The 15,533-nt window shown below is 46.2% G+C and overlaps 1 protein-coding gene across 1 annotated transcript; it reads right to left on the bottom strand.

Annotated features, from left to right (window-relative positions):
- Nucleotides 1-7,598: 7,598 nt before the first annotated feature.
- Nucleotides 7,599-13,915, bottom strand: LOC134137946 (glutathione S-transferase-like). The gene is made up of 7 exons (XM_062571117.1): nucleotides 13,847-13,915; nucleotides 12,737-12,846; nucleotides 11,652-11,703; nucleotides 10,343-10,475; nucleotides 9,365-9,506; nucleotides 8,338-8,469; nucleotides 7,599-8,010 (listed from the first exon to the last, which is right to left on the bottom strand). The coding sequence occupies exons 2-7, from the start codon at nucleotides 12,821-12,823 to the stop codon at nucleotides 7,882-7,884; spliced, it is 675 nt and encodes a 224-aa protein (XP_062427101.1). The 5' UTR covers nucleotides 12,824-12,846; nucleotides 13,847-13,915; the 3' UTR covers nucleotides 7,599-7,881.
- Nucleotides 13,916-15,533: the final 1,618 nt, after the last annotated feature.

The raw sequence follows: 15,533 nt of genomic DNA, 5'->3' as shown, positions 1-15,533 counted from the left end.
AATGATGGCTGTAAACATCACCTGCAGGCTAGGTCAACATGTGCTACATGAAAATCTGCTGATTCCTGCTGAATCTAATAGTGAGTTGGGGTATTCTTCTTGTATTACACAGCAAGGTTGTACGAACTGTAGTCTATCAAACAAAAATGGTGCTACTGCAGTACAGGGCTCTCTCCTCAAGGTCTTTCCCGTAGAAAGGAGGATGCTTTGCAGGTGCTCGGCTGCTCTGTAGCTGAAAGTGGTCCTCTTGCCATGAGGGAGAGCAGCCTAGCAACAACATCTGCCAGCTCCCTCGATACTCGTGGGTGCATCTCGTCAGGGCCCATGGATTTGTGGACAGATGAGTTTGCCTAGAAGGTCTCTAACCTGATCCTTCTCGACCAAAGGAAAGCCTTCCTTTCTCCAGAATTTCTCTCTCGTCTCTGGCCTCTGGGATTCTTGTGGGCTGGCCTTAGCAGTAAAGCCTGAAGCAAAGAAGGCATTCAGTAACTCTGCCTTCTCGGTATCCTTTGTCACCAGGGCTCCCACCCCATTCAGCAGCAGGCCCACATTCTCCCTGGTCTTCCTCTTGCTACCGATGCAGCTGAAGAAGCCTTTCTTCTTGTCCCTGACATCCCTGGCCAGATTTAATTCCATATGGGCCTTAGCCTTCCTTGTCACAACTCTGCATACCCTGACAACATTCTTGTAATTCTCCCAAGTGGCCTGCCCCCCCTTTCCACGTTCTGCGTACTTTCTTCTTCTGTCTGAATTTCTGCTTATGGAACACACTTAAAAAAAACACACACACAGAGAGAGATTCTAATTCCTGCTGCAAAATTAAGGCGGGTGCTTCTACATGTGCCCTGGTTGTGCTGCTTCCAGCTAAGAACCACTGTGTTGAGAAAAGTTCTCCCCAGTAGAAAGAGCACCCATGCAGAGAGGGGTTGGGAAGAGGGAGGTGAGCAGAGAGAGGGTGCAGGGGAGCCCTCTGCCTCTCCCTGGCAGCCTCCAGAGAGGCTCTGAGGGGGTCTGTGGTGCTGCAGGGTCCATGCACCAGGCCCAGTCTCCTGCTGGCCCACTCGTCATTCAGCCCCAGCTGTGTTTGTGCTTCCTGCCAGAGCTGGCCTGGGGCCCCCTCCTGCACAGCTCAGCACTGCCGTGAGGGCAAGGGCTTTGCTCATCCTCCTCCCCTGCTGCGCTGTCAAGAGGGATCGTCATCAAGGGCCTTTTGTCTCTCTTTCCCTGACCTCCACGCTCAGGTGTGCGACTTTGACGCTGCAGTCAAGCCACTGCTCAGAGTGCTGATGGGCACGGCTGTGGAGAAGCTTTGCTGGAAGTCGTGGCAGAAGAGGAGCTGTCCTACCAGTGGGAACAGCACTGTGTCTCTATGCTCCGGCATAATGCCGAGCTGGCTGAGGCACAGCGCCTGGCCGAGCAGCAGAGGCAAACCAGAGAGCAGAAGGCAGGAGCTACTAAGAGCACAGCGAGCCTGCGTGAATGCTCGTGGTAAGAGGGAAAACCGTTTCCAGCGGTGAAAGCCAAGCTGGGCAGTAAGTTGGCTCTGCCCCAGACGGTGCTCTCCGGCTGCACCCGCCTCCCAGCAGCCCAGTGCCGTCTGGCTGCCCGCTGCAGTTAGTTCTGCGGCAGCAGTGTGAGGCTGGTGTGTTCCTTTGGAGCAGGGGTGCTCCAGGGACTCCAGATCAAGAGCCTCGACCTGGCAGCATTTCCCTCCTGTGCCCAGCGCCGCTGTCAGTCCAGCAGGTAGCTTAGCCATTTGCATGACGAGAGCTGTGAATGGACAGTCACAGCGCTCAAAAATCAGAGAGGCGCCTTCCTAGCCTCGAAGGCGTGCAGTGCCGAATGTGCGCCCCGACCTCTCAGGATCTTGAAGGAGGAAAGGAAGCCTAACAGGATCACCGAGCAAAGCATAAACAGAAAGGGCAAGTCCCTTTCCTGCACCACCCTCAGCTCACCCCAATGCTCCCCCATTGGGTCCGGAGGGATCGACGACTTTCGGCAGATCAGAGACCAGGAGCAGCTCACTGCTTTTCAGGGAAAAGCAGCAACTGTTGCCACCCTGAATTGCTCAGGACGTTTCCCTCTACAGCACTGCTGTGTGTCTCACTTGTGCGTGCCCTCGGATGGCAGCAAATGAAAAGCGGCTCCCACCATCCTCTCCTTCCCTGTTAATAAGAGAGTCCTGGTTTTTATCTGCTTTTTCCTCTCACATTCTTGCAGACACTGAGACAGAATTCCTTCCCTGCTGGATGGTGGAAGTGGAAGAAGCATGGACAGTGCTCGACTGTGGCTTAAGCAAAGGAAAACCAGCTCCCAAGACCCTGCCCCTCATCTTTAAATAAAACGGTTGCTTTGTCTTGTTTTCTCCTGGCCACAGTGCTTTCCTTCCTCTAGTAACTCTTACTCCTCACGTGGTGCAGCCAGTGCTGCTGTGCTCTTTTCCCTCTTTTCCACGGTGTTCCCAGTTGTGCCCGAGGGTGCCCCTGCCCTTGCTGCGGGAACAGCAAAGTCCGTACTGCCCACAGCCACTCGTATCCACAGCAGCCTTTCGTCTGCCTCGTAGGAGCTAGCTGAGCTGCGGAGCGCTACGCTCACCCCAAGCGGAAGCAGCAGCGGCCGTGGTGTGTGTCCTGGTGGGTACACTCGAGGATAACTTCTTCATGTAGCTCTTCTGCAGGGGGAGGGAGGGGAGTGTGAGTGTGTTTGTGTGTGTGGGGGGGGTGTCTCTCCTTGGAAGTAAAGAAGTGTTGCATCCAAGTGCTGAAGAAACACCCCAAGGAGACTGTTAGTGTCGCACATGCTCTCGAGGTAAACGAACTTCCAGAGACGGTAAGGAGCTAACAGTAATACAGAGCAGGTTTGCATCAACGGCTTTTCAGAAGTGGACAATGTTTTGGTGGTTTCCTTGGTTCCAGTGTTTCCCACCACCACCAGAAAAAAAAAAAAAAAAAAAAAAAAAAAAAAAAAAAAAGAAGAAGAAGAAGAAGAAAAGAAAAGAAAGAAATGATCTCGCTGTGTGCAGCCAGTCCCCTGGCTAGCCCTTGTTCCTGGCATGCAGCACAGTCAGAATATGTTTTGGTCCAAAAGAACAACATTTTACCATGTCCTTCAATGGGGTTAGCCACTGAAGCACTGGCATAGCCTTTAGAAAGATTTCCACTGAGCATGCCAGGTATTGCCACCAGCTGTCACTGATAACACCGAAGCGAGATGCTCTGACCTGTGGGAGAGCCTTTTCTCTCACCTGCAGGCTTGCGCAGCCACCCGCTGTCCACAGCTCAAAACTAAAATCCTGAAAACGTAGATGGGAGTGGAAATTCCACTGCCGAGTCCTTACTAACAGGGAGCAGTTGTGGTGGGAAGCAGAGCTTTAGGCTCAGCCTCTGGAGAGCTTCATGGGGCCCTCAGCTGCTTATACGGAGAGGACAAAACACCACCCTCGCCCCCACTACCTTGGGCAGGGGCCCCCGAGCTCTTCCTCAGCGACCGTGTGTGGGATATTTTTCCTAGTAAGTATGCTCTGTAATGATGCTATAAACCCAGGAATATGTGCGCAAAACGTAGCCTGGCAGAGGGAAGAGAGAAATGAAAAAGAAGAAGAAAGTTCTTTTCCTTAACATTCTCTTGCTGGCTTAGCTCTTGAATTTGGGTATTTGAAAGGCATTAGCTGCTTTTCGAAACATTTTCAAGAAGAGAAAGTCGGTTCCCTAGAAGCAGACCAGTGTTCTTTGTGCTACAGAGCTTGAATTTTATGGCTACGATGTGTTTTTGCCAACAGTTTCTTATATGGGGGCGTTAAATAACAACGGCAATGTCCTGCTTATGCAAAAAGAAAACAGCACTGTGATACTCAGTGAACGAGTAACTTTGACTAATGTCAAAGCCTCCTGAGATTTCCTTGGGAGACAAAGAGATCTTGAATGAGGTGTTACGTGATCGCTGTTGCTTTTAGAGTTACCTGTCCACATATGAACGTATTAAACTTCTAAGAAGCATATCTTCTGCTCTTGGTTTTCCTTCCTGTCGCCTCTCTTTTGTTCCCGTTCTCCCTCCCGCTTAGCCTGTAGTCTTAGTTTGTATCTTCTTGTCAAATTACAAACTGTCCCACTTGCCTGAGATTACTCCCTATTTTCACTTCCACACTTCTAATCTCCGGACTTTTCCTATCACTTGATGTGGTTCTCTCCCAGTGGGAATGGTCAATATGTAGGTATGGAAATTATCATGCCTTTGATACTAGATACTTTAGAATTTCGAGGGCATTTAACATCTGAAGACCGGCTCTTTTAATATATGGTTTAGAGAAATTACAAAGCAATTAGAGTTACAAAACAAGATCAGTGTCCTGCAAACACTTTGATGCAGCTAATAATCCCACTGCACAACTCGGAAGCTGCTCCCCACAGCCTTTCTGGATGCACCCATTTTTTGCTGCTCTGGAGCTGAAAGTGATCCTCTTCCCATCAGTCTCCACCAATGGTGCCTGTTAGACCAACACATTCCATGCTTGGCAGTAAAAATGTAGAATTATTTAGAACGGGGTCCACAGAAGGACAAGGTAAAGGTTACCAAAGCAATGTCTTCTCTTTCAGGAGGTACCTAGTCCCCAAATGGCATACTCAGTAACACCTCCCTCTGTACCCCACGCAGCACGTGAGGAGAACCAAGCCCTCCAGAGCAAGACTGCTAGCTGACTGCATTTCCTATAGTCTCTGCCTTCTGATTCAGGCTCTTTCCTTTGTTTCTTCCCTTTGTCCCCTTCTTACATTTTGGGAAGTTCTTTTCTTCAAGCTCCTGAAGCCTGCAGGAGGAATCAGTCACCAAACCAGAGGTGTCCCTGCCACCTGGTATGTTCTCGGGCATCCCACCGACTTCCAGCTGCAGCTCCAACAGAGCACAACCCTGTGCTGCGTACCACGTGTCGTCTACCAGCCCTCCGCATGGGTGCCTCAGCACCCCAGCAGTGTCCCAGGTAGCACCAAGCATCTACAGTAGTGTAACGGGAGCCCCTTGTTGGCATCACAAGCTGCCCAAACTGTGTTTGCTGTTATTGTCCAGACTGAACCTAATTTGTTATGTTTCGTAATGAGAGAGACCTCTGCGGAAGAGTGGTTTCTTTGCCTGAGGAATGACTGTTTTCCTCCCAAGATTCTTTACAGTTCTGAAGTCTGCTGTTAGCACAAATGTTTCCACGCGTACAAGATCAAATCACACTATTGGGAACAGTATTTTCAATCTCGTTAGACAAACACGACCCAGAATCTAGGGTAAGGTGGAGGGGACTCCAGGTGTCTTTCCATAGACCTTTGCACTGAGGTGTGTCTCGTACTTTTGCACAGACCCAAACTGGCTTTCTTCGGTAGCCTGGCTGGGTTAGCCGTTGGTAGGCCTGAGCAAGGTGAAGCCCAGAACTCTAGTAGATACCCCAAGGTCTAGCAACCATTCCCGCAAGGATTTAATGTCTGCTCCATCAGAGGACTGCAAGATAAGAAAACCTGAGTTCAATTAAGAACGTTAATCATGGTATGGGCAACTTGGGTAAGACTCATCTCCCCTGACTTTGCAGAAACCTACATTTAATCTAGTTGTCTAGTCTTCTTTAAATAGGTTTGAATCCAGGTAAGAGGAAATCCTTACTGTGTGCCCGAGCTACAGCGGGTGTCCAAACTAAAGCCAACAGTATGCCCTCAAAAAGCAGATGGATACTGCCTCAACTGAGGCATCTAAAAGTTTTGTTTGGCTGAAACCGACCCCCTCAAACTTCCCTCCTGGGCAGGGGAGGCAGGTAGAAATCTCCAGAGGGTAACTCGTCCCATCACTAAAATTTCCTATCCTTGGCTCTGTCAGAGGTTTCCTTCAAGATCTTAGGCAAGCCCTTTTCAACACAGTTCCTAGCCTAAAAAGAAGGGAAAGCAGAACACTGTCTGCCTCCTAGTCTGTAGGACTTTTGAAAATCTCACTTCACTGAACTCGTAAAGTATTTTGGAAAATAGTGCTGTAGCGGTGTCATTTCTATTCTGCGTGCCTGGAGACCTCCGATCTCTTAAGTAGTGCTTGGTTCAGACTGAGCATCCAGGAATTAAAACTAGTGGAAACCTCAAAGATACCCTAATAAATAAATTGGGAGCAATTATTCTTTCCAGCTGCTGCTGCTGATGGCCACCAGCTTGCTTCCACTTGAAACAATAAGGTTTGGGGGTAATGAGTTTAAAATATAAATTAAAAAAGCTGATATTTTGTTTTTCAGACAGGATACTGATTTCTTGTCACAGCACAGGAAAATGTTTTGCGTCATCAGCTTCAGTGGATTTTCCTATGTATATACAGCACAGGTTAATTTGGTTTGTGATTGTGTTGGAAGCGATGAGGAAATATTTCAATATACTCGTGAGGCATACTTGCCTCTTGGTGCTGCAGGCCAGGCTGGCAGCCCATAGCGGCTTCCGCGGCAGCAGAGGCCTGCATGCATCTCTGCTCAGTGGCACACCTGCGCTTTGCGCAGCATGCAGGGGCTCCCAAATCGCTTTGTGGCCTCCGAAGCGCTCAAGGGCATTGGTGACCTGGGGAGAGGAGAGGGAGCCATCCCAGTGCCTGGCACCCACTGGCCTGGGCCGTAGCCCGAGGGTGACGGGCTGAGCTGCTGGCTGGTTGCCAGCGTGCCAGGAGCTTGGCTGAAGGTGCATGGCTTGGCTGAAGCCTGGGGACTGCATGCCAACTGATAAAAAACTGCTCTGCCAGGCAGTACAAAGGGGAACCTCGCAACGAGCAGGGTCATCAGCTGAGGCCAAGGTCTCCCCCTCCAGTTTCTCACTGCACGCTGTGGCTTTCAGTGCTGCCTAAGTGCTTCTGGGAGGCAGAAGGGAAAGAGCTCATGTCTATGAAAAACGTTTCTAATTAATACATGCTCCACTGTAAAACCATTTTCTGCCTTCCCTAATGCTCAAAACAGTTTGATTCCCATGGCATTCCCCCAGGACGATAGGCAGGAACATCCACGTGGTTGTTAGAAAGAATTTTTAAACTGATAGTACTAGTCAGCAGTTACTTTTAGGGCACTGGCAGTTGCATGTACAGATTTGTTTCATTTGGTGTAATAATATACACATTTATGTACTCAACCTTTTTGCTAGTCCCTCAATAGCAGAACTTGATTCAAGTGGTTATGTTTGTAATATGCAGCTTACAGGTAAGATTTAACTGAGCTTAGCATACAAAAACGTAAGTCACCATAACCTAAGACCTACATTTCAAGGCAAAGTGCTAGCACCTCACACCAGTCCGACTGCTGCTGCCTCAAACAATTGCAGTTTCTCATCTTGACAGCTGGATAGAAGCATTCATCTTTCAGTCAAATGCGCCAAGTGCTTTCGGTTACTACGGTCAGCTTTTTGCAGAAGGAAGCATTTGTGAAAATACGAATACTAGAAGAATCACTACAAAGCCTGCAGGCTCTGCCCAGCTGTTTCCAGGATGGTCATGTTGACCACCTTTTGGGATAAGCTCTCTTCATGCTCCAGCAACTCTTGGGAATAACAGAAAGACAGAATGAGAGACCCCTTATCTATACAACTTGCTGCAAACAGTCATTAAACAGATGCTTTTAAGTGTCAATAGTGAGACTTTATTTCAGGAAATCTCTTAAAATCAGTAATTTAAGACATCCTGCTTTGTCCAGCGCACCTCATAATTCATTTAACCGTTTCATTTGCTGGTGTGTTCAAGCAGATTTGCACGGAAAGTGTTTGCAGTAGCCCAAATCTAATCCTTAGCTAGAGAAAGAGAGATCAGAAAAACACTTAACTATTTTCATTCATTTCACTTTGCCACTGTCAAGAAACACAGAGAAAAAGCGGTAGAGTTTCTGAGATTTTACGTTGCTGCTCACTGGGCAACATTGAAAATCTTCATCACTTTTGGGATATCTTTTTCTTCTATTGGTGGTTTCCTCTGGCTGCCAGGCTGCAGAAATTTCTTTATTGTGGGGACATTACTTATTCTTGCTTTAAAACTCTGCAAAACAAAAACAAAACAGCATTATACTTAAGATCCATGGTTACTATCAGACGTTTGCATGTTAACCATGCCATAAAAGTAATATTGTGAGTCGCTCATGCAGCAGACTCTTTATGCTCTGCCCTATTATGCTTTTGAGTCCTGGTGGCTATACTGGTATAAGGAGACAATGACCATCAGTATTTGAGGCAGGCTAAAATTACTTAGGATATTTGCTTCTGATTTTGTCTTTCCTTACCCTCCTATTCCCCCGTATTTCTTAGCCAACGTACATCAATAGCTCTGCTTTGATTTACTTCCCATTAAAACTGTCCATTCAATTACCTGCAAGAGAGGAAATTTGGCAAGTATATCAGGCTTGCACTCTTCTGCCATTAAAAGGGCTTCAAGTAACAGCACATCTGCCTTGCTGAGCTGGTTGCCTACAAGAAAGTCTTGCCCATGGTTCTTCAAAACCTGAAAACAGAGAACAACGACCAGATGTAAGTGCAACTTTTTCTCTGGCATTCCTGGGTGTGTGCCGCCAGAGCACACTAAACCTAACACAATGTATTCAAAGCAAGGTCATACACTGCATAGGAGTCACATGTGAAACAAGGCAATGCAGTAGGAACATCTGTAGTATAAACAAGCAATCCGACCACATCAGTCCTTCTTATCATGCAGATTTTTCTGATAGCTCAGTTCGAGCCCTTGTCCGTTCACTTCTGTAATCCTCATAATCAGAAGTCCTGTGTTCGGAAGAACTTTTGAACACAACCATCACAGCAAATTCATGCACAAAATTTATGACAGGTTAAAATTCAACCCAGGGCATAACAGAGTATCTTGGACTCTTCCAAAGGATGGGCACTTCCCTTACTTTTCACGTGCTTCCGCTTCAATTTTGGCAAATGTTTTGTTGGGAACTCTCCATACGTAACCCATACCTCATGTTCTTGACATCTAACTCAGCCACCCTCTCGCTTGTTACAGAAGGAACTATAATGCTTTCACATAGTAAACAGATGATTTTACAGAGGGTCCTCTCCTGAAAATACTTCAGGAGGAAACTTGAAACAGAAAATGATGGTGAAGTGGCGTCTGTCTGAAACAACATACAGTTTGAAACATGGATATTTGGGGAGCTCAGTCTGTGCTGTGTCTCTGCAGCTCTGCATTTCTCCCAGATTTGTAGCATCCTCTGTGCCTTCTGTATTCCCTCCAACCCTGCCTTCCCCAAGACATTGTATGTACATTTAAGTGGTAATTTTTTCCTCTCCATTTGCCTGAATTAAGTTTGCATGTATAGATCCGGGATGCAGTTTCAGGAAACCAACTTTATCTAAGTTGCTACATCCTTGCCACCTACCTTCTCATAGACTGGGAAGTATCTGTTTGTGGCTTTATCCACAATATTAGCAAGATCTTGCTCCCTTTTATCAGCTGGTTGGAAAGGATGGTACATGAGTAACTCATCCAGATCCATTAATGCTTCCACATACATATCAATTCTGGAAGAAAAAGTTTGATTTGGTCAATTCACAGTAGGTCTGAATAACACAGTAAGTACTGACACAGCCCCGACTGAAATGTTAGGAACATCTCTTCTGTCCCAAATGAATAGTGTGGAGCAGTCCCCCCACCAAGTGCAACAGCTTCTGGCTTGGGATAAGACAAAAGACAAGTAGCATATGCTTAGCCAAAACTAAAGTACTACATCCTTTCCATTTTTCACTAGGGGTGATACTCCTCTATATTACGATTTGTCAAACATATTTACAAAACTGGCACCCAAACCTACGTTAAAAATCAAATCAGATGTGTGAAATCAAAAAGGGATTCTACATGATTCCCACTGGATACCATGAAAGGTGTTTACTTGTGCTAATTAGCCTGAAGCATTTCAGGATATTTACATATTTAACGCAAGTGCCTCGAGAGCGCTATCCTTTAATATCTATTTCCTAGAAACAGGGGAGCTTCTGTTTCCATCAAAGACATTTCCTTGCATTTGAGCTGGTGAAAATGCACGCTGCTGATGACTCCAGGGGACAGTGAGCGACAAGCGGCATCAGGAAGAAAGACTGTCCTCTGTACTCCTGACTGCTTTCTTCTGATAATGACGCTGACCTTTGATCTTCATAAACTCGCTTGTACCCTCCTGCCTAGTTAATCTAGCTGGTTAATCCTGTTGCAGACATTATCTGCAGGCAAGGTCAGGACGCGCTACACAAAAATCTGCTGAATCACCCTGAATCTAATAGTAAGCTGAGATATTCTTCTTGTATTACACAACACGGTTGTATGTATTGTAATCTATCAAGCAAAGGTAGCATTGGCACTGTACAGGACTCTCTCCTTCAGGTCCTTCCCGTAGAGGTTGTGCTTTGCTGCTATGTAGCTGAGGATGGCTCTTGTCTGCACCATCTTCATCCCATCCATCTCCACCATGGGCACTTGCTGAAAGAGCAGGGCTCCACCTGCAGTAAAAGGGACATGATAAGGAGACACTCGCCTTCTGAATGAGTACCATCAGTGGGTATTTGGCAAAACGTCTTATGCTCCAGATTATTTTTGATTTGAGACAGTCTTCCTGGTATGGAAAAAGCTTACCATAAAATGAAGAACCATTTCTTGGTGATATGTTAATCTAATGTTATAACAGTCAGCTGCTTGAAGTTTCTTCAAACCTGATGAAGCATCCAAATGCACAACTTTTAGAAGCCACACGCTGAAAAGGACAAGTCCTGCCCTGCATGGTCCTAACGCAGGTGAATCTCCCTTGAGGTTGACACAGTTGGGAGGGACGGAAGGACCTAATGCATCTGACCCATCGCAAACCAGTTTCTGTCGAACTATGATACATATTATGGAAACATGGACTACTTAAAAGCTTGTCAACGTGAATGCCAATGTAAATGTTTATAGTTAGCTTTGTGACTACTATACTGGCTATAACTGATCAGAGGTGTGAGTCAGAATAATTGCTGGATGGGATCACATTTATTGTCTTAAATAACTGATCAGTTATGTCCATCTTTGGATCCACTGTAAGGCAAGTGTGCACAGAAACTGTTTGCTATGAAGGGCATATTTCTATTATTATGCTCATGTCTTAAAATATTACTGCGCTTTTTGAAAGCTAGCAGGTGGCGGGAGGATCGACTCATTCTTCCGAAAGGAGAGCAGGACTGCAAATGCCAGCCTAAGCTCAGACTTCCTTGGTTAGCCAAGGTGAACTGCAAGAGCACAGACGTGTCATTTGCCTTGGAGGGAAAGTAAATCTCAAACCCACAGAGATGGAAGCTAAAGAGTACCAAGATCAGCTGTTGCCTTGGGAAACCAAGAACACATCAGAGGTACGGGTTAAACTCTGAACTCTGAAAGTGGTTTCATACGGATTATAAAACAACAGCTTGGTGGGCAACCTAAAATACTAATGAACTTCAAGGTGATCCGATTACAAAAAACTGTACTGTCATACGACTGAAGTGACGGGGCGGATGGTGTCATCTGTCACCGTGTGTTGTTACTGCAGCGTGCCTCTCTGATACCTCAGGTTCAGTCCAATCTGGATTTTCTTTTTAAGAGACAGAAGACTTCTTAGAGGTTCTAAGACAGATAGTTCTGTTTACTAAAAAGTGAAGGAGACTTACTCTTCTCTAACTTCAACAGGTCATCCCTTGTTTCCAGGAAGCTTTCTTCAAACTGCAGGAAACACAGAAGAAAAGTCATGCTGTCACTGCATGTTTTAGCTTCTGCATTGCATGAGACCGTTGGGGACCAGAAAGTCATGCTTTGGGGAATTTTCTTGTAAAAAGATAAATCGGATGTTAAAGTGGTATCTTTTAAAAATGATTTTGCCTCTGTTATGCTCTCCTCTCCCCTCTCCCATATGAATCATATTTGGGTGCAGGTAAGATTTTGGCTAAACCAGAGGTCCTAGAAGGCACAGAGCATCGTCCTCCGGGCAAGGTATGGCCATGCTGCTCCTGTTCTCACTGCTGGCAAGGGATGGAGCAAGCAATGGTGCAGGGAGAAGGGAGGATAAGCAAGTTCATACAGTGGCAACAGGACTGTGCTAGAGCTTCTTTGCCACAAGCTGGGAGGAGGAAGGAGGAAGAGAAAGGATCATGCGTCCTCTGCAGCTTTCTGGCTTTCTGGCCTGTCACCGTGACAAAAGCTCACAGCTCTTAAACATACAGATTCCCCCACACTGTCTCCCTCTCCAGCGTTAACACCAGAAATTGTTAGAGTGGAGAAGAATTACTGGTTGTTTTATATAAGGCAATATCTTCAAGGGGAAGTTACACTCTAATAGGCATAATCTAAATGATCTCATGGACATTGGGGTTCAGCCGGAGGCCTTCAGAGGTGACAGTACTGAACCCCTATGATCAGAAGATAAAGCCAGGGACTACTACCGTCGCTATAAAAATTTTACTTGGCTAGCTCAGGGAGATGCATTCACAATGCTAACAATAGTCCTGATGGCTGAAAGTGAGATAGGAACCTGCTTTGCTATTCGGGCTCAGCTAGTGGTGACATTCCTTGGTTTTTAATGGTGAGTGGGGTAGTAATAGGCAATACCATGATCCCAGAAGAACCATAACTAGCGATGCTAACTTGGTCATCATTGTGCAGTGCGCTAAACTGACCAGCAGGTCAGTCACAGTTTTGATAGGGGACTGTAAAATTATGTATTTCTCACATGCTCTTAGTATAAGAGACATAGACAGACCTCAACTCCGGCTGCTGCTAGTAGCCACCGAATTGATTCCATTCGGCCTCGTCCACAGAAGTAGTAGAGCTTGGGTTTCCCAGGCATGTTTCCAAGCACCTGATTTCCTCCTATCGAGAATAAAGTTTTGCAGCATAAGGATTCAGAATACTGGTTTTGACTCCCTAGCACCCCTACTTTCCCAAAGTGTTCTGCTCTCATCAATGAGCAGGGTCTGCAATGTACACTGCTCCGTTTATTTCAGCATTATCTCAGGACACAGTTTATTATTTAAGCAGATACACAATACAAACTCTCATATTCTTTGTTTTCTCCAGTGGGCATTATATTCCATTATAAGGTGATGGGAAGGGGTTTTTTTTTCCCCCACTCTAAGCATTTAGTCTCATCTACAACAGTCCCCATGCCTCCCATTTCCTCGGGCAAGCACTGGAAGACCTAGAATTTTATACTATCATCTCCAGTACTATTAGATTGGCCAACAGCTTTTACTGCAAGCAGAGTCAAACAGAAAAATTTACTCCATTTAATTCCAAATCTTTTTGCTTTTTCCTTGGACTTGTGCTACATCAAACATTTCTAAGAGATCAATCAGCTGCCTACACTAGTTCATATTTTATCAGCAGAAGCAACAGTTAAAGAGTAAACACAGAGAGAATTTGAAGCAGTAGCTTTTTCTGGGCACACCACCAGCCACCTCATTGCGAAACAGCTCCAGGGCATCGGCAGCAAATATGCAGACAGTACCCAGTTTCATCCTGGTCTCACAATCATAAACACCATGTCAACAATAAAGCTGAAGTATTAACAGCAGCAAAAACCAAATGCCTACAAAATATATAGACATATTCTCCTTGTAAATAACATGCAGTCTTCTCTGAAATAGGAAGAAAGGGGTAACAGGAAGCATTCTTCACATTTCTGAGATCTAAATACCTGTCTTTTTAATTGGTCCCCCTAGCAAGCAGCTACTTACAGAGTGAACATTTGATGCACACAGCCATGTTAGTAATGAAACAAGTAGAAGTATTTAAGCCATTAACGACAGTCACTGACTTGACTTTTGCATACACTAATTCCCTGTGCGTAGCTAAGATCCCCAAAGCTTACCTTGTACGAAGTGTAACTCACTCTAAGCTCTCAGCAGCTTTGCCCTGAATTTGTAAGGCTCTGTAGCCCCTCCTACAAAGAGGGAGGGGGTCAGTTCTCTGCAGATGAGAACCTCCTCCTTCTTAAGCAGTTAGTCCTGCATGGTCACTCCTCATCTACACAGAAGAAATTCCTCAGTAGGCATGCTGTGGACAAATGTAAGACTCACAAGAGTTCCTGACCAGTTTCTAGCAGCTCTGTCAGAGCTGGCAGAAAACTGTGCGCCTCTTATTTTCACCGCTTAGCAGCCTGCTAGTTAAAAATAATCAAAAAAATTCCCAAGATTTAAAAACTCTTATGATAGTAACTTTTTTTTACTTAAATGTTTTAGGATTGTGTACTTCTGACAAATTCCATCTTTACTAATCAACTAATTCAGCTTCCATCAAAGATATCTTTTTGAGTTTGACCTGCTGAAGATGCATGCTGCTGATGACTCCAAGTAGCAGTGAATGAAGAGCGGCATCATGAAGAAAGATTGTCCTCTACACGCTTGACTGCTTTCTTCTGGTAACCATATTGACTTCAAAGAGTCAACACAGCATAAACTACCTCTTACCTTCCTGCCTTGCTGGTTAATGATGGCTGTAAACATCACCTGCAGGCTAGGTCAACATGTGCTACATGAAAATCTGCTGATTCCTGCTGAATCTAATAGTGAGTTGGGGTATTCTTCTTGTATTACACAGCAAGGTTGTACGAACTGTAGTCTATCAAACAAAAATGGTGCTACTGCAGTACAGGGCTCTCTCCTCAAGGTCTTTCCCGTAGAAAGGAGGATGCTTTGCAGGTGCTCGGCTGCTCTGTAGCTGAAAGTGGTCCTCTTGCCATGAGGGAGAGCAGCCTAGCAACAACATCTGCCAGCTCCCTCGGTACTCGTGGGTGCATCTCGTCAGGGCCCATGGATTTGTGGACAGATGAGTTTGCCTAGAAGGTCTCTAACCTGATCCTTCTCGACCAAAGGAAAGCCTTCCTTTCTCCAGAATTTCTCTCTCGTCTCTGGCCTCTGGGATTCTTGTGGGCTGGCCTTAGCAGTAAAGCCTGAAGCAAAGAAGGCATTCAGTAACTCTGCCTTCTCGGTATCCTTCGTCACCAGGGCTCCCACCCCATTCAGCAGCAGGCCCACATTCTCCCTGGTCTTCCTCTTGCTACCGATGCAGCTGAAGAAGCCTTTCTTCTTGTCCCTGACATCCCTGGCCAGATTTAATTCCATATGGGCCTTAGCCTTCCTTGTCACAACTCTGCATACCCTGACAACATTCTTGTAATTCTCCCAAGTGGCCTGCCCCCCCTTTCCACGTTCTGCGTACTTTCTTCTTCTGTCTGAATTTCTGCTTATGGAACACACTTAAAAAAAAACACACACAGAGAGAGATTCTAATTCCTGCTGCAAAATTAAGGCGGGTGCTTCTACATGTGCCCTGGTTGTGCTGCTTCCAGCTAAGAACCACTGTGTTGAGAAAAGTTCTCCCCAGTAGAAAGAGCACCCATGCAGAGAGGGGTTGGGAAGAGGGAGGTGAGCAGAGAGAGGGTGCAGGGGAGCCCTCTGCCTCTCCCTGGCAGCCTCCAGAGAGGCTCTGAGGGGGTCTGTGGTGCTGCAGGGTCCATGCACCAGGCCCAGTCTCCTGCTGGCCCACTCGTCATTCAG

This window comes from Rhea pennata, chromosome 3 (assembly GCF_028389875.1).
Source record: "Rhea pennata isolate bPtePen1 chromosome 3, bPtePen1.pri, whole genome shotgun sequence".
NCBI lineage: Eukaryota > Metazoa > Chordata > Aves > Rheiformes > Rheidae > Rhea > Rhea pennata.
Note: the sequence above shows the minus strand (reverse complement) of the source record. Positions and strands in the feature narration are given on the sequence as shown.

What these genes read in the sequence shown, in the direction of transcription:
- LOC134137946 (XM_062571117.1), bottom strand. Translation starts at nt 12,823, where the DNA reads ATGCCTGGGAAACCCAAGCTCTACTACTTCTGTGGACGAGGCCGAATG. An exon ending in CCTGTTGAAGTTAGAGAAGA is followed by an intron (nt 10,476 to 11,651) that starts GTAAGTCTCCTT and finishes CTTTTACTGCAG; the next exon opens with GTGGAGCCCTGCTCTTTCAG. An exon ending in CCAAATTTCCTCTCTTGCAG is followed by an intron (nt 8,011 to 8,337) that starts GTAATTGAATGG and finishes TTTGTTTTGCAG; the next exon opens with AGTTTTAAAGCAAGAATAAG.